At 29.3% G+C, this 27,904-nt stretch overlaps 1 protein-coding gene across 1 annotated transcript in view; it reads right to left on the bottom strand.

Annotated features, from left to right (window-relative positions):
• Positions 1–2,768: 2,768 nt before the first annotated feature.
• Positions 2,769–27,904, bottom strand: part of LOC126780667 (uncharacterized) — a 55,610-nt gene continuing 30,474 nt past the window's right edge. Inside the window, exons 3-8 of the mRNA XM_050505297.1 lie at positions 22,651–22,999; positions 17,233–17,368; positions 7,566–7,727; positions 6,500–6,655; positions 6,309–6,411; positions 2,769–5,885 (exon numbers count right to left, since the gene is read on the bottom strand). Of these exons, the coding sequence (XP_050361254.1) occupies positions 5,787–5,885; positions 6,309–6,411; positions 6,500–6,655; positions 7,566–7,727; positions 17,233–17,368; positions 22,651–22,999 (1,005 nt within the window). The 3' untranslated portion in view covers positions 2,769–5,786. The remainder of the gene's footprint in view (positions 5,886–6,308; positions 6,412–6,499; positions 6,656–7,565; positions 7,728–17,232; positions 17,369–22,650; positions 23,000–27,904) is intronic.

Consider the following 27,904-nt stretch of genomic DNA (forward strand, 5'->3'; position numbering starts at 1 on the left):
TATTTGTTAATGACCCAATTAAAGAGGAAAGTTTTTTATTAATGTAATCTACTTGATATTTGAAAGTTAAGTGATTGTCTATTCGTAACCCTAAATATTTTTCAGTTTTTCTGCTCAATTGGAAAATTGTCAATAGTTAATGGAACATGCGGTGCAATCCTTTTATTTTTAGTTTTGAATACAATGTAACAAGTTTTGGAAACGTTAATAGTTAAAAGATTTTGATTGAACCATTTATGCAAAACATCTAAATCACGTTGAGCTTGAGAAATTATATCATTTATGTTATTACCGAAATAGAATAAACAGGTGTCATCTGCATACAAAGTCAGGTGACCATTTAGTTTCAAAGTTGCAATATCGTTTACATAAATTAAAAAGAGAAGTGGTCCCAAAATTGAGCCCTGTGGAACACCACAGGTGACAGGCAAAGCACTACTTTGTATATGACCAATTTTGACGATTTGCAATCTGTTTGTTAGGTACGATTTTAACATTTCTAGTACAGTACCTTTGATACCTATGTTTTGAAGTTCATGTAATAAGATTTTATGACTTACGGTATCAAAGGCTTTTTTTAAGTTGATAAATACGCCCAGAGCTATGTTCTTTCTATCTAGGTTCTGTCTTATTTTTGTTACTAGATCTACAGTTACAGCAGTGGTGTTACTTCTAGCTCTAAAGCCGTATTGTCGTTCAGTAATGAAATCAAAAGAGTCCAAATACGTTATTAAGCGGTTGTGAATTATTTTTTTTAAGATTTTTGAGAGAACAGGTAGCACAGATATTGTACGATAATTTTCTGGGTTTGTTAAAGATCCAGATTTGTGTATAGGTGTTATTTTTGCGACCTTTAATGAGTCTGGGAATAGTCCCTCGGACATAAGCTTGTTAAAACAGCGTGCCAGACATTTTGATATTAAATTACATAAACATTTCAATACTTTTGTGCTAATCTTATCTATACCACTACTTGCATTCGAATCAAGATCCCCTATCAGTCTTTCAATCTCACAAAAGCTACACGGTTTGAATGTTACAAGTTCATGTTCATTGATTGTATTAATTGTGTGTAGGATGCTGTGGTGTCGTGTTGGTATTCTTTTTGCTAAGAGGAAACCTATTGTTGCGAAATATTTGTTAAATATCGTTTGTATCAGAAATTATTTTTGATTCTACTATTATTTTAGAGGGAGCACAACTTTGACTTATTTTATTACTACATAATTTATTAACTAAGGTCCAAATTTTATTAGGATTCTTTGCGTTGTTTGTAAATAGTTTGTAATAGTATGTATCTTTTGTATTTTGTATCAACGTACCTATTTCATTTCTCTTTGAATAAAATTGATTTTTTACATACTCATTGTCGGGCTTGTTTTTATATTGCGTCCATAAAAAGTTCCTCTGACTTATTCCATCGACGATATCTTTGCTTATCCAATCATCTCTTATGTGGTTTAAAATTTTCGTTTTTCTTTCTTTAGTCCATAACATATTGTTTTATTATATTTTCAAGCTCTGTATCCCTTAAATATCAAACAATCTAAATCAAACAATTTTTTGATTTTCAAATTGGCCACAAAACATTTATTTTTAATCAAATCTTCAATCTGAGACGTTAGAACTTAGTATCTGTTTTGAATTATCTCATTATATATATTTATTTAATATTTATTAGTATAGTTTACCGTATTTACTTATCTTATTATAAATATGTGTGAGTATTACATTGTGCTATATATATTTCTTGAAAGTTTAAATGGATTATTTATTTTAAAATGATTCACTACTTTTTAACTTGCTACCTTTTACCATTACCGATAAGTATCATCTTGCAGTATTATAACATCAAGCGAATCTTTTATAGGAGTCAAGCAGCGACGCCAGCCACATAAACATCTGTGTCGGTCGCTAAAAATCCATCTTACTGACATTATTTTGTTTTATTATCACACAAAGCCTATAGTCTCATGTAACTCTTAGTGCTCTAATTGTAATGCTTTGATAGATGTGGCCGTTCATATAACTATGTTTCGTTATGTAAGATCCCTGTTAAATACACATTTTTAGAGACACTATTAACACATAATCTTCTGACTTACTGTCAAACATTTATATGCTATAAATATGTCTAGGGAGCTGGCTGACAAAATTTTTATATAGATCAAACAGACTTGAATTGATTCTTTTACAATATCAATAATCGAATATTGTGACATTGTGAAAGACAACAAAAAAATGGTCAGCCAGTGGGCTATATAATTTGCTCTTGTCTGCTTTTTATTTATCAATTACTATTAATTTTATTTATCAAAATTAAGTAAAGAAACTCTTCATATAAAATTATACATAAAATTATCATTAGATAAGCTGCGATTTAAAAAAAATGTATTTCAATTATTCGATTTCTAAGTCTCTACAATGTTTGCCAATTTTATTTTTGATATCCGGGAGTCATGGCAAATTGAATAGTGTGTCTATGCAATTCGCCATGACTCCCGGAAGTAGAACTGTGAACAAATGCCTTAGTAGAGCTTAATGTTTTTACATTTCCACGATTCGTGATAGTGCAGATAACTGTCTGATTAATGTATTTTCATTATTTCCAGGTTTTGACCATCATCAGCCTCAGAGGCAGATATGAAAAAATAATTTAGTTTCCTTTTTTATTATAACAAATTTGAATCGCTGGAAATGGTTTTCGTTAAATTTATATAGGGTTATTTTTAGGCGTTGGGGTCATTAAATAAGAAAATAAAACACTATTTGCTACTAATAGATACAACATTTATTGATTTGACCAAAAGTGATCTAATATTTTAAATATAAGGGTCGGCCTTGATGTTTAAAATTGTAACAATGGAAATATAAAAACATAACAAGATAACGAAGATAAAAATATTTAAACACAACAAACAAAACATAAATTTATTTAAAACTTAAGTTTTAAATAAATAACTTTAAATAATATTGCAACTATAATAAATAAGCAATGTCTCAAAGCTTATACTGCAGATACAAAAGCAATATATATGCAATAATTAATAAATAATGTATGTAATGAAAAATATTTAGTAATAAACTAATTTTATAACATAAAGATCTTAGTTAAACAGCAGAACTACTAAAGCCGACCATATTATAGACACGTAAATAGATATAATTTGAAATGTCCTTATGCAATTACAATGAATGAATAAAATATATAATTGTAAATACACCATTTAATCACAAAAGCGTCATATTTCATATATATTTCGATAAAGCAGCTATTGCGCAACATTGAATATAAGCACGTACAAAACAAAATTTTACAACATCTAGTCAAACTTGTAGTAATGCTTTTATTCAAATGAATGTGTACAAAAGTTAAACGAACCCAAAACTACGCAGAGAACTATCTCGTCTTTGTTTCTCTTTCAAACCAATGAGGTTTTAGCTTGACCTTATGCACGTTCAAAAAACGCTCTTCTTGTATTGTGAGTATTTTATCTAAGAATACTCTGCAGCTACTAAAATGTTCGGTTCCGTTTACATAAAGACCCTTGCTGAAAATACGGTTCCGTTTACGTATTGTATACATTCAATTGAAATAAACGATTTATTTCAATTTAGAATTTAAAAAAATCGTTTGTTTGTAATAAAACGATTTATTAGATTAAATGTGAGTGTCTTTAATATATAGTACGTTCAAATCTTTTATAGAATATTGAAATCGTTGTAATTCATTTTAATAATTTTGTAAAACGTAAATGTAAACGTAAAACAATTGTTAAAAATGTTTATATTTATATATGTATAATATAAATATAAACATTATATATATAATGTATATATAATCTGTAAGCTGATAGGTATAGACAACTTTGTACTATAGATTAAAGTGAGATCAAGTTTTTACTGATTAGATGCGACAGTGAAAAAAAGAAAATATCAATCTGCCATGTTCTATTTCTCTTTAATAAATAGAATCAAATTATGATATATTTCATCATAGTCTCACAGGTATGAAATATTTTGTAATTTGACAAGGTATCAATATATAAAATAAATTATGGAAAAATCGCCTTACTAATAACGGGGCTGACAAATGTATAGCTGGTGAATAGTACCTACCGATTTTAATCTATCTGTCATCAGTTACATTTAAATCATAAAAGAAGATAAATCATTTTGTAACCGCTATACAATATTTATCAGTAAATGGCATATCACGTAAATTAATGGAAAAATGGTCGATTGATATTTTCTTCTCTCAGTTTAATGCAAACATTCATCAAAAAATATTTTACTAGAACGGGTTTTACCCTTGTTTACATGCTACATATATGTATTATATATATTTAATATATTTTATAGTACAAACAGATAGTTTTATTTATTAGGAATAAATTAATTTAAAATGATGAAAACTATCTAAGGTGATAAATGATTATATTATGAACAAAATTATCCTAATTTTTTTATTTTTTTCAATTTTGTATTTTTTTTTTACTTTTTCAATTTAATCTTTAAGCACACTGTAATTAATAATTTATATCTATTAAGATGAACATATAATATTTTAGCATATCAGCTCAAAATGCTACGAGGTCGGTACATATTACATATATTTTGTATATTTTTATTACATATTATATTTTAAATACTCGTGCTGTGCATTTATATATTTATTATGTGAGTCGCACATTTATTTAAACGTATATTAAAATTGTGCGACAATAAGAAGATATGTTTTTAATTTTTTTTATATTTCTTGTATACATAAAAAGTATTATATCTTTATTATTATGATGAATTCAAAACTTATTTTATATAACCATTTATGGTTCTTTTAAATATTAATTATATTGGTTAATTTAAATATATATTTAGTTTCTTTCAAAATGTTTGTATAATATATCCAAAGACAAAACGGATTACTACATAAAGTTTTTGGTAAATATAGATTTATATATATTTGAATTTAAAAAATATATACATATATTGAAGCAATTGACATTTATAATTCAAGATAACGATTATATTATAATTTGATATTTTGATATATATATATACACACCTGTTTTTTCCAATTTAAACGTGGCACAAAGGTCGTTTTTTTAATTTGTCACCGATATTAGAGAGAATCACATCATAATTATTATCAAGCCATTAATCCAAGTAGGCCGTTGATTAAAAAATAAATACTAAAACAAAATGTGTTTACAATGACATATTGGGATTCCCTATCGTTTTAGTTAAACTTAGTCAATTTACTAAACCGTTTGTGACGTTATTGTTATTGTTATGACGTTGTTGTAAATGATCGTTAATATTTGATAGCTTGAGAATAAATGTGATAAATCTTTAAAATGCGTATACGGATGGACGTGGAATGAAATGTTTCATTTTATACAAACATATTTTGCCGAATTATGTTAATCTTAGGTTACTTTAAGTTTATATAATGGAACATATATCTAGATCTGTTGCATATAATATAAAATTTTATATTAAATATACGATGTTATATTATACATAACAATAATCAATGATGCAGTTTTTCATGATATTAATACATTTTTAACATGAAATAGTAAATGATGTTTTCGAACTTGAGATGATAAAGTAAACCACTGTTTACGTAACTGTTCAACCACTTTTCATATTTAGAGGAGATTTTGGCGTCTCATGAGGTATATGAAAAATTGCGGTGTCCCAAAGTGTCGAATCAGGAAAAGTGGTGACAGCATGTTAACGCTGAAACGTTGGATATCGCCAGAGAGGCGAAGGGGTTGCGATTATTCACGGGGCTGCGACTTTCCCGTATCGCATTTAGCGGGCGTAGCGGGGGTCGTCTCTTCCTTGAACAGTGGGTTCTTAACTTCCATGTCACCAGTCTGTAAAACACCAATAGTTTTTAAGTATGCGATAAAGAATTTCTAATTAATTAATTTCAAAGACATATTCACAAGATTTATAGTTAAATATTTCGAAATTAATATACAGCAACATTACATTATTCGATCTTAACTGAATCATATAATTTATTAAAAATGAAAATCATCATATTCAGCCCACATTAATCCACTGCTGGACATAGGCCTCCTCAAAGGCGCGCCAGTTCTCCCGGTCCTGTGCTAGTCGCATCAAAAATGAAAATACTATTAAATAATGCCACTGTAAGTACATTACCCTTAGCTTATGTTCTTCAAATATGTCAAGACTAAGAGAGCGCTCACGCGAACAAGTGGTCTGATGGTACAACTAAGCTGTGGCAGGTACAGTGCGGTGCAATCACTCATTGTAGTTAATCTACTTACTGTTGCAAATCCGGGGCATTCGTAGACCGTGTAGTCTCCCTCCTCGTTCTCTTCTTCAGATTCAGGGTCAGAAACGGAACCACTGCGTTGATCCAAGCCGTTCCTTGAAATATGAATATTTTTTGTATACGATTCTAGGATTTTGCTAAGTTATAATTAAGTCTTAGAATATAATTGGATAGTTCTTTCACCTTTCCATCGCAATGATCTGTTGCTTCTGGTGCTGGTAGTGGTACATGTGAGCAGACTGGGCCAGCTTTTTATCCCCAGAGCTGTCAACAGTAGGTCCTGTTACTCCATAAGCGGGATAATCCACATCAGCTGCAGCTTTTGCCTTCCTTGATAACCTTAGAATTGTATAAAGGCCGCCAATATAAATAAAATTGTATATCGTAAAACTTTGAAAAATCATTTTTCAGTACAGCAATTTAAGTGTTAAAGAAATTGATCTATATTCTTACACCATGCTTTATAAAAGAGCACTAGCGACTGCTTTATAATTAAATACCATGCTATTCATTCTTCAACTGTAAATTATGTATTTTTTTTATATAGACGAATGTAATTTTGTTACTAAATATAAACCAGTCTGAGTAGACTTTGAATGGCAGCCTAATTAATAAATAAAACACGTCTGAATCGATATTTTAAGCGTAAAAACAAGTTAAAAGAAATCGTCGACGTTTCTTGCAGCTCCTTGCAGTTTTTCAATATTTTTAAATGTCAGGAAATTAATTTTGTTTTAACTATTCAAACTAATTAAATAGCTATTTTTTTTTTCAATACAAGTAAAAAAAAGACAAAATATCAATGTAACTATTTCACTTCTAATTTACAAACGAAATTTAAAAAAAAGCTCAAATCCTAACTAATATCTTATACATATAACCTCGTACAATTTAGTCACAACAACTGTATTACATATTATAATGACAAAGTATCGTCGAATCTCAACTACTAAGTCCTGCGTATATATTATTAGGATGACTTTTATAATTATACCGAGGACTTAAAGTTTCTTGGTCATTTGAAATAATAGTCTACCGCCAAAAGATCAATAGAAATTGAATTGAACTAAGGTGGTTATCATCGACATGGTTTATTGTGATTTTATTATCAAACATAACAATGCATGAAACAAAATTAAACAGAAAATTGAATGCTTTGTTATCGTTGTTTGTGATAGAAATATCTAACCAACGAAATCAGACTATAATATTTCGATAAATTTTGTTTGTTTTGTACGCTTGTACTTACGTATACCATCCAATTGCAAAGCCGATGATCGCCATTGTAAGAGCAGCGCCAACCGCTGCTAGCAGAGCTATTCCATAGATGGAATTAGCAGGATCCGTAGTCGGAGTCTCCAAAACGTGAATGTGATGAGGCCTGTCAGTGCTCTCCACATCTTCATGGGTGCTGTGATGAAACAAAACACATTCACAGCATGCAATAGAGTAGCCGTGTCTAATGGATGTTGTATGACTGACAGAGTTTTGAGAAATATCTGCATCCCTCACATTGACGCCGGTCAAATTGAAATGGTCATAATTATTTGTCATTTCATTTAATTTTATTAAAGAAATTAGCTCGATAAATACGTAATTACAATCGAGTAGAAGTCGCTTCTATCTCTATGTATGTATGTAAGGTATTAAGTATGTAGCTTTTTTTTCTAAAAAGTTAGCTTCACGTTTTCTAGAATATTCCAAATTTATTTATGTTGTTTCCAAGTGTCATAAATTATGCTTATATTATGTTTGAATTTAATATCTTATTTTATAATGCTCGTGTTGCAAATTGTATTGTTTAGCTTAATTAGTTGTTACTTATCGAATTATCGATAATAACCTAAAAAAGTAAATGAGATTATTTTGAAAATTCTTTCCTTTATAATGAAACACTGGTATCAAGTTAAAGTTATAAAGAAACAATTTGCATAAAAATGTACGACTATTAAACTGAACATATAAACACATACGTGTGTATATGTGCGCTCACAAAGTTAAATTAATTACCATATTAAGCGTAAAGGTGTTTTTAGTTAACGTCTTTGAGAATCTTAAGTATATTATTGTTATTGAACCTACTGTATTAATGTTTTTCTAACTCTACCAACCCGCATTGGAGCAGCGTGGTGGAATAAGCTCCAAACCTTCTCCTCAAAAGGGAGAGGAGGCCTTAGCCCAGCAGTGGGACATTAAAAGGCTGTTACTGTACTGTTACTGTACTGTTATTCAAAACAATGTCAGTAAATAATAAAACTTGCCTTACACTACAAAACCAAAAGCAATATCTACAGTTATTAAGAAAACAAAAACGAATTGTTTGTCAAACAATTTACAATTGAAATTCATTCTTAATAACAAAGGTGAGTTTCTGCGACTACTTTTTTTTTTGTGTGGAAAATATTTCAATACAAAAGAAAGTAAGAACTCTTTTAATTTACTGTACATTTCCATTTACAAAAACAAAATATTACGAAAAATAAATGTATGAAATAGATACAATTGTACAAAAAAACCTTGTGTTTGAATTTAATTAAAATACAAAATAGATAAAAGAAGACAACAATACAAGATTGCGTTCCACCATTATGTTAAATACGAAACTATAATCAATATTATAACAGAAGCACACAAAGCGAATTATTAAAATATCAATCATTTACTACTTAAATAATTAAACTACTATTTAAAGCCAGCACGATTAAATAAAAATTCAGAGGAAGCTACTATTGCATTACGCTACTTTCTTAGAGTTTGTCTGAGTAAATGGCCTCGAGAAAAGCCATACATATTTATAAATATAATATAATGCATACGGAAGAAGTCTTTGATCGTACTGTTTTGTTGAAGCATGCCAATTCAACACACCACTAATTCAAGTGAAAGTTATCGAGGGAGAAGTGAACATGCACATTTTACTTACCATTGTAATCTAAGCTTCGGCCTAAAAACACTACCTATGTTCGCTGATAATTTAAATAAAACTCACTCAACAACTTTCTGAGTGCAAATATACGTGTTTAGGCTTAATGGATACTACGAATGATTAATTCCGATTATTATTTCGAAATAAATTATCATAAATTGCTCCTAGTTAAACAATTCTTTGTTCCCATGCCACTAAAGGATTACAGGAATGGATGTCTAGGAGGTCACTAAGTGTTAAAATAGGAATTTCACCTCTCATTAACGACATATAGGTTATGTCGGTTTATTTTCAACCAGCGTAGAGTGTTGGGCAGTAAGGAGACAGGTAAACGGTAGTCCTTATTAGCCCTGCAAATTATTCACTGGCTAATTGTTCATACGAAACTGCAGTTAAAATTTTGTCTTATTGTCTTTTTGAAACAAAATTCTTTACGAAAACAGCAATGCATTCTACCGCTGCAAGCTACACCGAGCTGTAATAACTGTAATGGTAATGACGAGACCAGAAAACGTCTTACATGTGGATGAAGGCCTTTTTATAATCAAAGTAAATGACTCGTTATCACAACTCAGTGATTTATTCTTTAAGCTCTCCCAATTTTATTAATAATTTGTATTTTTTTGTTTCGATGTTATAAATTTTCCCAAAACAAATAATCAAACATGCAAGTTACCTTAAATGTAAGAATGCATTCTCTTGATCATATTGTAAAAACTTTATCGATATAAGAGTCCACATCTAATGATCAAAATATATTATAACATTTACAATAAACTAATAAACATCAATTAAGCTTTGTAGCAAAATGGTTTTACAATTATAATATTGAAAGCATTTAATTTCTTCATTGTTTGATTATGTACACATTCAGGGTTAAATAACAAGTGCTCCTGATTGAAACAAATTGTAATCTGCGAAGCGATTGAATGCATTGCGGTATTGAATAGCCTGAATAGGACTATCAGCAAAAATTATCATGTAGATGTAATTAATGATATGACTCGATTTGTCATAAACATGTTTTGATGTAATACGAGTGTCGCCGTTATGGCTTTCAGCATAGGTCATCGAAGGAAATAGCTATCTTATTCTCATAATACAATGGTATTTAAGCATTCATTTATATAAAATAACTGAGTTTTGTCGTAATCTTTATTAATTAATATTTTGAAACAGCTTCAACTTATTGCTAGTATGACATTTTTTAATCATGTGTAATAATTAATCTTACCTATATTTCTTAAAACTAACAATCATTTTTTATATAAATACATCAATCATTATATACAAATTATGAATGTACTTTAAAGTATAAGCCCATAGAAATACTTAAAACATAATTTACATACATTATCATCAAAACCAATAAATAAAATATTAAAAAATACTTATAATATGCATAATATAAACAGTTCTTCTTGTAATTATAAAATAATAGAATATCATATTATAATTCACCGTTACTGGTGTAAATATCACAATATAATTGTCAAAGCCGTAACATTATGTTTTAACCAGGAACATTATAATTGCAAGAAATTTCGTCAATCGTCTTTATAATAGAAAATTATGAGACAATTTCAGTTAAATTGTAATTTCACTGAATATATCTAAGTATCATTCTAAATACTTTAGTTACATTATTTTTATTAGAAGCTGTGGAGGGAAGGAAGGGCTCGCACGTTTTATTGTTCGTTTCTTGAACGGTAACAAATACTCTGCAATTATGTTAATATAAGTAAAATTATAATTTCATGGATTCGGCCGGCGCAGTGGCAGTATTTTAAAATTTGGCGTTTCGCCCTATAAGATTTGCCGGCCCATACACGAATTAAAGAAAAATATGCAAAAATATATTAATCCATATCAGAATACTATAAGAAACAGTTATTGCAATAGATATAAAAAAGAAGTAAAATATTTCAAAAAGTAGGACACCGTTTTATTTTTACTCAATAACTCCTTTAGTAGCTGTTATGCCAATAATAAAAAAAAGCCGAGATGGCCCAGTGGTAACAACGGGTGAATTTTAACCGATGATCGTGGGTTCAAACCCGGGCAAGCACCTCTGTATTTTCATGTCCTTAATTTCTGTTTATAATTCATCTCGTGCTTTTCGGTGAAGGAAAACATCGTGAGGAAACCTGCATGTGTCTAATTTCACTGAAATTCTGCCACATGTGTATTCCACCAACCTGCATTGGAGCAGCGTGGTGGAATAAGCTCCAAAACCTTCTCCTCAAAATGAGGAGAAGGTTTTGGAGGCCTTTAGCCCAGCAGTGGGGCATTCACAGGCTGTTTCGGTTTCAGTCGGATGCCAATAACATAATTATAGTTATCGGAATTCTAAAGCGTTTTTCACTGGAAGCTTGGATTCCTTAATGATCGCTAAAAAGCCAGGCACTCTCGCTTCGGCGAACATTTTCTATGCACTTCCAACCTTTGCAACCCATTAACATGTATAATAGCATTGACAATATATTCTAAATAATATTAGTTTTGACATCTTTATTAGGACTTTTTGGAAATAGGCAATAGTGCAGTTCTGTAGAAAAGATAAAAAAATCAATATAATCAATCAACACCTAGTCGATAATTAAGCTTGATATTTTGAAAACGATTTTTCTAGGCAAAAAACATAATGTTCTATCTAAAACCACTTACATGAGGCCATAGCGCTTTGGTTATCAATATTTGTTGATTATTTTTAAAAAACGGCTCCATATACAAATCTTCAATAAATGTTTATTTTCATGTTATTTAATTAAAGTTTTATAACAGTGTTATTAGTTTATATCTTTATTCGAGATAGCATTACGCAGAACATTATGTTACGAGAACTTAAAAATAAAAACGAATAAATACTTTTGCATTTTATATGAAGCTCTTGATAAATATCTTCATTTTTTGTGATTTTGTTAATTATTGCAGGCAATCAGATTCACGTATATAACACTTCAAAAATTATATAGCCTGTGCACCGCCGATCTTTGAGTGTAAGATATTAAGTCCCGAGGGCTTGAAACTACACTGCTGATTGCTCACTCACATCGTATTGTTGTGTTCAAACTGGAACACATCAAGACGGTGCAATACACGAAGCTACCACCGGCTATTTTCGATTAATAAATATGAGACATTTTATTTTAATGAGACGTCAAGGATCGTTGATGATGATTCTTAAAAACTATAAAATAGAATTGGACTCATCAGGAGTACACACTTATTCTAATAATTTTCGAAAAACAGATTTAGTATTCAATTTACATTTTTTTGTTTATTTGGCTTTTAAATTTATTAAGGAGAGTTATATAAACGGATTTAGGAAACGACACCTAAAACTGAGGCTTGCGCCACCCAGGTCCATGACCCTAAGGTAAATACGCCAGTGCCTGCAATATGAATGTACTCTTGCTCTCCAATATTAAATATCAGCGCTCCCTAACTAATACTCGTGTACCTAAATACCACATAATCATTGTTTTTAACGCCATACTTATTAATATAAAAAACCTAGTAAATATAACTACTTAATGATTTTTATAAATAAATTCTTTAGTCGATAAGTTAAAAGTGTACATCGTTGTCTATTTGGAGATAAATACATAAGATACATAAAATAAGCTAGTGGTTCGTAATAGAACTTATATTATAAGTTTTAATCAAAAATCAAATAACAATGAAACATTTTTTAGAAAATTCTATATAAAAATAACTATATAATAAATCTTTACTAAACACATATATTACATATATACTAATTAAACAGTTTGTATAAAACATACAATAATATAAACGCATATGTTAACAGGTTAAAATTCTTCGTTAGAAGATTATGGACTACGATATAAGTCGTTGAATTAGATGATTTTCTTAACGATCATACTAACTGTCTGTAAGAGAATAATAAAAAATATTTATATTTTCAATTATAATAATAATAAGATTTTCAAATAAATTTAATAAAGGAATGAATGACGTAATGAAAATCTGTATGTAAACTTAAGCAATTATCGTTGAAAAGAAGCTTAGTTCTATTTTACGTGTAGACTGTTTCCAAACCCTGTGTAATTTTATATTAATAGTAGTATTGCCATTGTCTATCCCAAATATTTATTATTGACCCATTTGAATAAAACAAAATAATATTTGCATATCAATATTAATGATTATTTCTCATTAAAGGTATTTATGATACTATTTTATGTATATATTATATACTATATTGATTATCGAATTGTCATCACGTAGCCTTCCTATTTCATTAGTGTTAAATCTAATTATGAAGGTATGCTATCATAAAAACATTATTGCTGAACAACAAATAGTTTTATACACCAAGCAAATGAAATACGTTGCGTATGTTAATTTACAAATTGCGAATAAGAAAAATTTTTAGGCTAACATTAAAATAGTAATAATCCTTGTGTAACCAATATTACAGTTTTTATAGAATAAAAAAACTTTCTTTCATAAGTTAACTGTGCTTTCTCATACGCTGTTAGAAAAGTTAAGACAAACTAACTCATATTGATACTGCTATATGTAGGTACATTTTGTTTCTTTTTAGAGAATTACGAGTGCATTTTGCAACAGGTAACATTAAAGACACTGAAAATATTTCCATTCTACATTTTAAAACAAATCTTTCACACATTAGTTTATCGTTACGCGTTTAGCGGTATGTTTTGACAATCTTAAAATTAACTTTAACGAAAAACTAAGGCAACTTGATGACTAGTCGATTAACAGTAAAGTATCACAAATACCTTTTATAAGAAAGGAAGTTTATTTTTATTAAAATATATATGTTTATTACAATATTACGTTTGTATACAATTATATAGGATGGGTCAAAACTTTAAATGTTATTATCATTAAATTTGACATCAGTCACTTTAATAAACTTGTAAATGTATTATATAAAATTAGACGCACTATAATAAATTAAACATAAAAAACATGTTATTCACACATTAGAAATAGCCTCGTAACGCTCGCTAGATACGTTGCATTTAAATAGAACTGAGACTCGAAGCTTAATATATTTATAAAGATTATGTTTTAAAAAAAAAAGATGCAAGTCTGCGTAAGAAGAAATTCACACTGCAATTAATTTATATTTTTATATGTCTTTTAGTTTTTATAACTGAAGCATAAAACAATTCTTTGTTTATTAAGGATGTATTACACTTGTCAAATTAAAAACTAGCACCGCTTTGGAAAAGCAAATACCTTGATCTTAGAATAATTGGCGGAAAGAAACTCAGCGGTTTCGATTTTAAATTCGAATACATCATAATAATTTTTTTTTTATAATTGTCGAATTTACGTAGCGCCTATTACGTCTTAATAAATTATGTTGCAGTTTGGTATATGTATAAATCTATATTTCATAATATACTATATACTGCGGGCAAATAAATAAGATTCCATGACGGAGTATGACGCGCGACAATATTCTGTATTAGGAAATAACGTGAAAAGCAATATAAAAGAAGTCGCGTGTTGAAATTAGTTTAGATAAATAAAGAGATTTTTCGGCTCAGGACGTTTTTCTTTGTTGTTTATCGAGTTTTTAGAATAATAAACTCATTACTTGAGTAAAGCTCAAAATTGAACTGAGACGTCTTTTTATAGAACATTCCGATCATTTGTGCTGAATATTTATTTTCTGTTCAATAAATACGACTCAATAGACAGAAATATTCTGAATGAAATTGTATTCAATTCTATAAATAAATTGAAACGCCATATCGAAAATTATATTTGCATTTATTTTTTAAGTTTCAATTTAAATATTCCTGAACATAAATGTTTCTAGGTATTTAAAATGCCGAGGTACCGGGAAATCTTGACTTCAGTATTAATTAAAAAGGATTTTCAATTTGCAGTGCACCTGACAGGAAAGTATGAAATTAAATAGGCTACGTGGGCGACAAATTTACTATCTGAGATTGAGGCGAGGTAACAACATGTTATTGTGACATAATTGTTATTAAATGTAATTTTTTTAGATTTTGTAATAAAGTCAATTTTCAGTAAAGATAAATGAATATCGAGACATTTAAACGTACGTAAATTTATATTATATATGTTACATAAATAAATTTATATGTAATACAAATCAATTACATTGACAATATATACAAAGATTTGATTAGAAGCGAATGAAGATGTGGCAGAAAATATACTAGAATTTACACATTCAAGCATAAATGCTTTAAAAACTACGAACAACATCATAAATGCTTGCGATTAGTAGAAAGAAATGTCAACTTGAAATGAAAATACGATTTTTTTAAATCCATAAAGTTTTATATTAACATATTAACACATTAATTAGTGTATCAGTTAACAATCTTAATATACTTTTATCAATAAAAGCTACACATGTCCTCGTACCCACCTGTGGCACAACGAGGTTTTCCTTTTAACTGCATTAGTCTAACGTCACTCAACTATAAATGGTCCGGGAAACGTATGAAATTGAAGTTGATAGCATATTTCCGACGGCGACAGCTACTAAATTGAATATAACATTTTTATGATATCTACGTTTCATTCAAGTTATATTTAAATATTTTATTTAAAAAATTGTATTTAAATAAGACGTAAATCTTCAAAAAAAAAAAATGAAGTATTTTCGTCTAACGTTTATTTTATTCGTTCTTAAAAATATGTATTATAAATATCGTTTAAAAATATTTAATAAATAAAATGTAGGTAATAACATATTAGATATTAGTGGAAAAACATTATTGTTGTCATATATAAAAACATTTAATATTAAAGCTAAAATATTTAAATATCTAGAATTTTCCTACCTTAAAGAACATGCAGATTGCAGAATGATTGAAAAGGAGTACGACGTCATCTTTCTTATTATCTATCACCTTGGAAGTAAGTTTAATACTTCTGACTGAGTCTATTGAATAATATGAACGGCTTGTAGTTTAATGATTTTAATAACTCTTAAGGAAACTCTTTCGAATACATCTTGTAATAAAAACTTATGAAGTGTAAAACTTGTTCCAACTTTATGTTAAAGACATATCATATTTTGCGTTGAAATTTCACCGTAATAGAAAATGGAAACAATTCATCAACCTACATTTCCTTTCAAGAGTTTCACGATATTGAAAGACGAATTGCATTTGCTTCTTATGGCTTCGAGTGTATATGAAAGTGCATTCCTTAGACATAAATGACTTTGGTGTCAATTCATCTTGATCAATAATTGGATTTTTTTTTTGTATTTAATTACATTGAGATCACTTTTATATTTGTAAAGTAAACTTGCCTTAAAATATACTATTTTTGAAATTCTTGTAGTTTTTCATGAGAGATTTTGAAATCAGGCCTTTTAAAAATGGATTACATTTTGCACTCTATATTTTTCTTTTCTACGTTAAATTTTATCTAATAAAACTTCACTTCAATAGCAATAATGATGATTTATGAATGAGGATACAAAAAAGTAAACGTAATCATCATTTTTGAGTAATAGTTTCATCACCGTTTTTTTTACAAAATTGCAATGCTTACGTCTTAATGCAATTAATTAATTGTTGTCATTAAACTAAAAAGTGATGTTACAAGTTCATTCAATGTTTTTTGTTATTTTTGTTATTTCAAGGTAATTTTCCTTCGATGACCGTGATAATTATTACAAGCAAAATTACGTAAACATAGTTAACCAAAGCCTCCATAGATATAAATATATTTAAGACAATTTAAATGTGTTATATACATAATAATTAAAATTATTATCAAATTCACCGTCATGCTGTACTTACTAAATATAATACAAATTATATTTGACAAAACGATTATCTAAAGGAATAAGAAGGACGATATTTTAGGCCTTTGTTTTAGGTATTAATAGAATATATAATATAATAAACATATAAAAGAAAGTAAATCAAATGAAATATGATAAAGTCATTGCAGATGTTTAATGAAAAAAAAAGAGATTTGTACTTACAATCCAGTGCGAAGCCTCTCCAGGTTGCCAGCTACGAGTGCTTTATTTTTACTCAAGTTAGGGTTTTGTCGTATTTGACGGGGTTCAACCACGGTCTCCAGTTCTTTGCTTTGTTCCACAACGGGTTTTGCCGTATCTAAAAATAAATCATATAGTACTAATTCTGTTTTACATAATCTATAATATGATTTGACAGTTGTTAAAATATTGCTGTGTCTCTCACACATTGAAAATTGAGGGCTTGAAATGGAAAGCAAAGTAAGTATAAAATTTATATATTGTGTATATATTATTATGCCACGGTATTTATATCACATAAAATTTGATATTATAATAAAATTGATTAAAATATTTCATAAATAATGCATTTAATTATCTTTTTAAGATAGAATTACTTAGTAAATTTATGTAGAAAAATTATTATACGTAAGCTATTACATGACTGCCCAAAAAAAGAGTATAATGTTTGCAGGGCTCATGTAAGTATGTGAGTATATTTTTTTCCACTTACTTTACTTTTAAATTTCTAAACAGATTTGGATGGCAGTCGCGTTCCTATATATTTGACACTCACATTAACTTAATTTAAATATAGTTAGGAGATTACTTTATCCGTACGACAGCATTTGCCCTAATATCAAACCGTCATTTTGTTGGTGGGCAGAAAAATCATTAATTTATTATTGGCACGACTTGTGATATATTGAATATTGTTAATTATGTTAATTGGATTTTAAATTTAAATAGAATAATTGTGTTAGTAATTTACATCAATTTGTATGATTGTTCTACTTTAATGAATACTAATTTGAGGTTATTTAAAAACAATTTCACTTTTGGATGTTAAAAATATTATATTCGGGTTTTCACAGAAGTATTTTTGAAGAAAGGACTGCACCAATATTTATTTGAATAATTTACATCGCGAAAGGCTTAAGAGTTATTTCCTTTGTTATGTAAAAAAAGTAAATATAGTAATATATGTCAGTAGCTGCTGCACTCAGAATGGCTAGTTAAAATAGTCATAATAAATATTTAACTAAATTACATTGAATCCATTAATGAAGATTTCATCTTAGTAACATAATTTACGTAATCATTAGCTAGTGTAAATTTCAAATCTATCGATAAAGCATTGGCTATAGCCACACATACAAAGGTTGATATTTCATTATAAAGAAGCTTATTGCGTATTCTGCTGACAGTTATGGCTGATTGTTACTTATTATATGAAGTCAAGCCTGAATAGCTATTTTCATTTTAATAAAATATAGTAATTATGGTTTCTTTTCTAGGCACGTCATAAGGAAATGTCAAATCAATTAATTTTTTTTTGCCGTCGTATTATTGATTTATTATACGTAATTTTAGTTATTAGTAGTTACTCAGGGGCGCTAACGTACCATAACTAAGCGCGAGGAGCGCTTTACGTCTCTGAGTGTGGCTGTAAATCATTTAAATTAAACGAAATCAAGAGCTTAGTTGCTTTAAAACAAATAACATAAATAAAAAGGAGCAAAAATGAACCAGGTTGAGAAATATCCCCGAAAACGTCCAAAATCATAACCTTAGATCAGGTGTGATTTGACCCATTTGAAAATCAGACCACATTGATTTATAAAAAAAAACAGATTAAGCTGATAGTAAATATATATAATATTTGGATTTAATAAAATTCTGCTCGTAACTAACGCCAAGAATTGCAATATTCACGTTCATACAGTATGAAGTGTAAGAATTTCAAGATTGGAATTATTTCATATTTCAATTTCAAAAATTGGTATGGCATTTCATTCAGTGCATAGTAAATTCAAAGAGTCTGAAACTGATTTTACACTCAGATTTCAGGCAAAGTTTGAAAATATTCAATTATTTTATAAAACTTGATTCCTGGACGCTTAAAATAAAAATATTCATTCTCAAAAATAGTTGAAAAAAATATTATCTTTTTTTTAGTCCGTTTTTCTTAAATCCGAAATTTTCTTCTTGAACCGGTGTTGATATTTTTTGAAAATTAATAAACAAGTATTGAATACATTTTTCATTTGATTGCTTCTACATTGAATAATGATTTTGTATTAGTAAAGTTACGCTTCACATAAATAGTAAATGCGGGTTGCGATTACGGAACTTTCAACTAAAGAGCAAGGAAAATAAAAAAAGTAATCAAATTACATGTAATTAATGAAAGCCAAATAAAATTTTATTGTAATGCTCTTACCCGTGATAACAATATCAAATCATATACACAAGAAAAACTGTTATAATGCGTTCAATGTGGTAATAAAAGGTTCGTTTTTAAATTTAATGCCAATAAATTATTAGAGTATTATATTATATACATTTTATTTACAGATAAACGGCCCGCCCTACTTATAGAAAATATTTAGCAGGTGATCAGTTAAATAATGCTGTGTCATCTTCTAGCTAATGTCAAATCAATAATGTCAGAAAGAGAGAAATGACTGCCTAACTAAACAGTCGCTTAGCTACGTTTATAAGTAGGGCCGAAAATGAACTGATAAAATTGTCAATAAAAGTTATTGACTGGTAACAAATTTAGCGATATTTCTAAAAAAGATCCGATGCACGGCACCAGGTGCAATGTGATGATATTCTTTAGCTTCGTAAAAGATATTTTTCACAGTGTAGTTCAATAAATCATGTATTTTCTAGTTTTACTTCAACTTTTAAATGCTAAGGAGCACTCAATCAATCAAAATGTCAGCCAATCTTAAAAATATATAAAACAATATTTCAGAAGTTGAAACATTGTTTTATATATTTTTAAGATTGGCTAATTAGTTATTATCTTCAAATAATTACATTATTTGAGTAATTAGGAAAAGATTTAAGATGGCTAAAATTCTTGTTCTAATATTGATTTGTAAATTCACCGTTAATCATTATTGCTTAATTTTGGTTTTGTTTTTGTCACGGGAAAAGCTATCTTATTCTAAACTCAAAACATTAGTAGGTTAACGTGAGTCAATTGTTATTATATCAATTGCTATTGTAATTCGTAACAGATTTGAATCGACTGAACAGTCGGTAAAAAAATCGGTTCAAACAAAGTTTAACGATGATCATTCATCTTTAGTTTAGACAATTTTATTTTTCAATGTTTAAATTTTTTGTTGAGCAACTAATTTCGGTCTTCTATAATTGCACCGTTTGAATGCGCTATAAAATAAAATTCACATAAATTTTCGGTAAGAATTATCGAGATTATCTGTACCGTTCTTAGTAGTACTGTTCTTTCAAACTATTAAATGAATCATTACTAAAAGTATCTTTCAATATTCAACACTAGACTTCATTTTAATATGTAGATTATCCAAGTAATAGACCTTCGAGCTTTATTTAAAAGAGAGTACTAATGTACTCTCGATATTAAATTATACTAAACAGAGGCCTCTTTCCAAATAGGTTACTCTACAGCCTAGTGCGGCAAATTTCCGTCGGCGGGTTTTGTTTCCGCAGCCACTGGCTCACATCTGCATGGCAGTGTAGGTAACATTTGAGAACTTTTTGTTTCATTTAATGTGAATTTAATAAATATTTGCATAACTTTCATATTATTTTATTATAGTATAATTTTAGTTTTGTAAGAACGTAGGCTGCGATTTTGGATGAATGCGACTGCGGACGTTCGGCCTATAGACTGCAGCTGTAAAACCGCTACTTAACTAAAGAATAAAATCCTTAAGTGTGTTTTGATTTCAGAATGAATTTTACTTTAAACAAAACCTCTGACAGCAAATAAAGCGATCCCACATAAAATCGGAAAATGTAAACTGTGAAACCATTACTACCTTTATTGAGTCTATTTGTGTGTTTGTAAATATAAATCCCGAGCTGATTAACGGAGGATTCCAGAGGATTTCAACTAAGTAGCGTCAATTAGCTTTTCCACGTAATCCTTAAGTTTGAAGGTAATCGGGTGAACTATTTTATCTTACTACCTATATATTGGCTTAGGAATATTAATGAAGTCTGCACCTCATTTTTTGTTTTGTTTTAACATTGTTGGAAAATACATATTATATACATTATTTATATAGTCCATAATTATATATAAGTAAAAAAGAATAATAAAATTTTAAGATCGCAAAGCATAAGAATATTTTCAAAGCACTAATTTTATCTCCTATTGACATAACAATGTTACTCCGTTCAAACATAGATATATCCTTTAGAGTTAGGCATTCCATTTTCTACTTATAACCGATAAAAACGTCTTTGACTTTTATTATTAACAAAACAATAGCCATAAGAAAGTTTTAACAAAAAATCTTAATAAAAGACATCGAAAAAGCAAATATTTTGACATCTAAGTAAAGTGTATTTATCCTAAAGTTTACAAATGGAGGTCTTTATTGTTTAGAAATTAAATTTCAATGAAAAATCCTCTCTTAATAATATAATAGCTGAAAATTCGGGAATAAGATAAATATTATATTACTACAATATCCTATTTTCAATGCAGCAATGGATCCGTGTATTCTACTCCGCTCATATTACGATGTTCGAGAAACCCTTAATAATAGCAGCGTAATTACAATTAATATTAATAATTACAATTGCGTAAGTATACTAGCCGCCCGTCCCGACTTCGTACGGGTAAAATAAGTATTTTATCTCGTGCATTTTAATATATATATATAGTGCATAACTAATGAGATACAAACATTTGCTAATCGATCTTTTTGGCCTTATAATACAGTGCTAAGGGCATAAAATAATTTATATATATATGTCGTTTACGGCTTGTATTATACTCAGAATATTAAAGAAGCAACGACAACTAACCAAGTATGTTGATGTGAAATTCGTCCTTTTAAAATATTCATCGTATTTGTGTGATTCTATCAGTATTATCTGTCTGTTTGAGGTCGTTTTATTGAAATTACGTAATTCTGATATTTTATTCATTTGCTATTGCGATCAGGATGGAATAACATAAACTATATGAATTGATCGTGTGATGACATTTTTTAGACTATTTTTGTTACGTTATGACTCAGTTTATTTACAGAAGAGGGAAATCGAATTTTTTTTTTAAATTTGCGACAGATATATATGTGATAGTATGACACGTAAAAAGGTTCTCACCTCTCTAGTTAATGAGAACTTGCTCAACCGTTGACTGCATGTGCATATATACGAAGAATTTATAACAAAGCGTTTATTCTAGTGAGTACAGTATAAATGACTATTCAACAAATAGTAAGACCTAAATAAATAACTAGGAATAAATATACAACCATTTAAAAATTAGTATTTTTTTTAAATTGGTAATACATTGTTATTTAAAGGACTAAGGTCCTTTAACTATTGAAATGTTATTTACATGTTATTTACATTTCAATAGTTAATAGTTAAGAAAATTTGTGTATACAATATTTTTTTACTTACTTGTCTTTGAATCAATTGTTGCCTTTTTGTAATATCCACTGTCGAAAGGTGTCAAAGCGAACGATTTCTTGAGCCCGTCCATAAGTGGACTGGGTTGGTCATATTTTGCGTAAACGTTACCAAATTCTGTGTCTTCTTTCTTTGGCTTGTCCTCAATATATTGAAGGGGGTAATATCCTAAGTCCTTGGTAGTTTTCTGCTTAGGGTAGCGATGAGAAACAAGCGGTTTCTTTAGCATATGTATCATATAGTTTGGTGGAGTTTCGTTGGGGATCCAGCGCGGGTATTCATAGTCGTATGGGTTTGGCTCGATTTCTTGCATTTCCATTTGATTAATGATATTTATTTCCTGCACAAAAAAAAACAAAAGTTGGTGGAAAATATTAACAAAATATGAAAATAAAAACAATTATTAATGGTTTATTGGTTTAATATGATTTCTATCGTTAATTTTTATTCAATAAATTGAGGATAAAATAGTTTTGTTTTTCTTTTTTTAAATATCGTATAAACTTTATAGTCTTAGAATTAAAACAGTAATCCAATTTTATATATACGACAATCAAATATAACAACGTTTGTTCTCTAAGGATGGATGAGGATGATTGCCGCCATCCTGCGCTTATGGTTAAAGAAGCAAGGTCTGAGAACAAAAATGTTCAATTAGATAACGTGCTCTCCATTGTTAAATGCTAGCGAGTGAGCTATTTAATTAAAACACAACATCGAAAGATGATTACACGCTTTCTACGTAAATATAAGGTTAAGGTCAAACGTGCTGCAAAAGTAAACCGAGTCATTACTATCTTTGAACGTGTTAATAATCGCATATCCTACTCTAGGGATTTATGTGAACATTTTTATTACGTATAAAGTTTGTTAAATGTCATTTATAAATGGAAAATTTTCGATCGTTTAAAATGTTTTAGTTATAATTTGACTTTATGTCGGTAGTTAGGTATGGTTTTTGTTGTTTGTTAACGTAATGCTTAGGGTTATTCGATATACATTTGTCAATTTATTTCATTTAACCGGCTTCTATTAATAATAATTATATATGTAATAAATGTGAAAGTTTGTCTGTGTAGGTGTAGTAATACACGTAGGTATACAGATAAACCAGCAAACTAACTGGCTACACGGTTTCACTTACTATTCTCTAACTCTAATAATCCTATTGGACCGCAAACCGACACGAATGAAGAAAGATCAGGCACATAACCTCAAGAAGAAAAAAAAAAAAAATAAACACTTCTTAACTTTATCTGACGGTGATCATTCTATGTGATAGTTTAATCATGAGACAAATTAATTTTATTTCATATATCACAAATAACAGATGCGGGATCTGATCTTATTACTTCGGAATCTGCAGCATTTTAAGGCTATGCTTATAACTAGTAATTGATAAACCAGTAAAGTAATTATGTTTATAACTCCAGTCGAATAAGATAAATTGATTGAGAAACCTTGAAGTTTTTGATTATCCGTATCTGTTGTTACTTTTTTTTCATGCTGGAAAAACGGATTACGCGTTTCCCCACGGGAACAGTGTGGAGGGGGTATATGGGGCTCGCCAATGTCCGAGGCTCCGAGTGCATCCCGAACATCGCAATACCCACTAAAAAACCAGCGGTACCTTTCCGTCTTAACGAGGAGCGCCACAGGATCGCTACTACTTGCGCTTGCTACCGCGATGCTCTGACGGACGTCCTGCCTATGCAGGCCTCCATTCTCTAGGGGGATTACCAGGGTACTAAGAACCCCCCTAGTCCCGGCGACGCATATTGCGGCGGAGGGAGAAGGTGCGCATAGCGCTTCTTTCTTCTGCCCGGTCTTCTATACCTGTTGTTACCTAATAATTAAGGAATCCAAACTACCTATGAAGTTTTTTTCTGAGGGTGTCATTAAACACTCTTGTCAAACAGAACTAAGTAAAGGAGGAATAAAAAATTAAATAATTCCTATAACAAGAACACATCAGATAAAAATAGAGACGACATATTCATATGTATATCCATTGTTGTACTTAAAAAGTTTAAAGTTCACGACCTTACCGTTATAAATAATGTTAATCTTTTTTCACAAAACTTTATTTCTAATATTGTCGTATAAAAATATAAGTATAGGAAATTCTTTCTAGATATTGAATGTCACAAGTTTTCATATTTTTCATTATCTTTTTAAAGATGTTTATCGAGAATATGAATGTTATCATATATTTTTATTACTCCTGTTATTGGATTAAATTCCAATAACTTTTTTAATATTGTTTTCCTTTTCGATTTATTTATATATTATATTAATATATATCAATAGCTGCTATTTTATTCGAAAACGGAAACGTATAGAATAGAAATATGTAACTTAGATATTAGACTTAAAGCCTTGAAAATTAAGTTTTAACACATCTAAAATAGAGCTTAAGAACAATTGTATTATACAAATTGATCTCCCAGGGAATTACTCTGTACGGATTTCATTATATGTAACTTGACCTTCTACTCAGATTCCGAGGGTTTTCCAATATTAAACCACTATAATGCTTCCGACAAATCAAAAAAATCCGACAGATGATAAGTAATCGTCGTACACACAGACCACGTTTTTAGAAGATTATTGTTAAAAATATATGTAATACATTTATCAAGTATGACACAAAATGTGGATGGATTTTATTGGAATTTATTATCAGACAACGTATACAAACAATAAAATCAATTTAATTGTGCATCTTTTCATAATTATAAAAAAATTATGTTTAATAATATTAATATTGAATGAAATTACTAGTATATACATATAATTGTAATGACGGGTCCAGAGCCTAAACCTGGTGACTTAGAAACTTGAAATGTTGATAATTGACGCATTTTTTGATGTAAACACTAAGAAAGGACTAAGAAAGGACTTTTGGAAATGTTTAGTTGTATGAAAACGCATGATTACCAAAGTTAGAAGCCTGCAATTTTATATACAAGCTTCTGGTTAGAAGTAAATAAATATGAATTTCTGGGTTTTTGAAAATCTATCTCCAAGAGGGTGAAATAGGGGTTGAAAGTTTGTATGGGAGTCTGCATTTTTGAAGTAAGAAACGCGAAATTTTATATTAAAACTTCTGAACAAAAATAAATACATAGGTATAAGAAACTTTGTCATTTTTGGAAATTCAACCCCAAACGGGAGAAATAGGGTACTAAAATTAATAAAAAAAATAATCTTTGACCTGCTTGAAATTTCCTATTTGCGTTTCTTGAATGAATTGATAAATATGTATTTTACAGTTTTGGATATTCCACCCAAACGGATGGGAGTTTTTTATTTTTGTTCTGAAGGCTTAGAATGTTTCTTTGGACATATGCGCTAAAAAACTTCATATATTTCTGGATGCATGTAATTATTTTTTTGTATCATTTTCTCTATGGTTGTGAAGTTTGTATAAAAAAAACGTTTTCCATTATTTTCATGTGTATGTGTATCACTTAATGGGTAGTTGAAAGTACTTGAAGTAAAGCCTCAATTTGACCCTCAATTCGTACAGATTTATTTTAGAATGTGCTCGAGGAGAGATAATTTTAATTCCAAGAATACCGTCCATGAGAATGTATTATTCGAATATCAAAGTATATAGTTCCCTCCGAGTGAGCTCGAGGCGTTGAAGCGACGATAATACTGGAGGGCTATTGGAACGTGATGTGACCGTTTCTGCAAAGATGGTACGCGCGAAAACGCGTCGTGTCGGAGCGGTCCTACCTGTATAGATGCTCAGAGGGGACGACGTCGTCGTCGTCTCGGACGAGATTACTACCGCCCCCGGAGGAGAGCTCCACCGAGCCACGATACTTGCCGAGGATGGCCATCGCAGTAGTTTTAGTGGGTAAGAATCGCACATAACCTTATTCCTCATTCAAGAGTACATTTCCACGGCATGAAAAAAAGGTCAGTTTTTATGTTGCATGGTCCAGAGTGAGCTCTGCGCGTAACTTATTAATTTTAGCCCAAAAGAAAACACCGCAAACGTCGTTTAGAAAGAGGTGCTTCGATTATTAATTATAAATATAGCTGGCAGAGAGTTGAATAGTTTTGTTTCTGTGTTTATTAATATATATTTGTAAAGTACGCTTGCTCATTTATAGTATAATTATATTCAACGGCGTTGATAGATGACTGGGTGTTTAAGCAACAGAATCGGTAGACATGTATAAAAAAGATTTTTCTTTAAATATATTTTATAGTGACCTAAATGGATTAAGGTACTATATAAAATGAATGTAGTTGATTCTGTATAGTGAATATAAAGGCCTAAATAAAATAGACAACATTGAATGATGTAACATAAATATTTGCCACTTATCATTGTATACTCATTGATAATATTCAATCTCGCTAAAATATTCGCGCTGAAAAGGGGTGTGTTTGTAAAGTTATACACCTGCTAACAGATGTGGTATTCGCAGATACCAGAAGCAGTCCATCAAAGGGTGATTTGACGTAGGAGCTTGCGGTATTTCTATTTCCAGATTATGTTCAATTGAAAGGTGTCAGATAATGTTACTAATGATGTTACGTACAAGAAGATTTGAACATAACAAATAAATAAGTTCGTCTTTTTCAAAAATATTATACGTGTTATTGTATTCTTATAGAAATAAAATATTAAATATTTAAAATATATATATAAATGACGACAATAAAAAATCGAACCAAGAAATAAAGTTTTCTTTAGTTTAAAGTTAATTCAAAATCTTCGAACGTTTCTGACGTGAAATTTGTAATTGGTTCTTAAACAAGTAGGGGGTTGCTTTACTTTATATCACGATGATCGGATCTTGCTACAGGATAGTTTAATCATGAGACAATATGATTTTATTTAATTAATTAAATAATATTTTTTTTAGTTATAGAATATATTAATAAAAATAATTATGTAATAGCTAGTAAATAATAAATTTAATAATTATTAATAAAAAAATTTAACTCAATAACGTTATAAATAAGACTGGCTATAATATACTTGCGCAGTTTGGATAAAGACATGTCTAATTAGGCCATGTAATTAATATATATTATGAGATTTAATTTGATTTATCACAATGTATGATAATTATAAATGTAGCTAATACAATAGCGTGCAATTTGGTGGTAGAGCTTTGTGCAAGCTCTACCAAAGCTCTACCAAGCTCAAGCAAGGTAGGTATCACCCACTCATCAGATATTCTACCGCAAAACAGCAGTACTTGTTATTGTTGTGTTC

The sequence above is a fragment of the Nymphalis io genome, chromosome Z (assembly GCF_905147045.1).
Source record: "Nymphalis io chromosome Z, ilAglIoxx1.1, whole genome shotgun sequence".
NCBI classification, from domain to species: domain Eukaryota; kingdom Metazoa; phylum Arthropoda; class Insecta; order Lepidoptera; family Nymphalidae; genus Nymphalis; species Nymphalis io.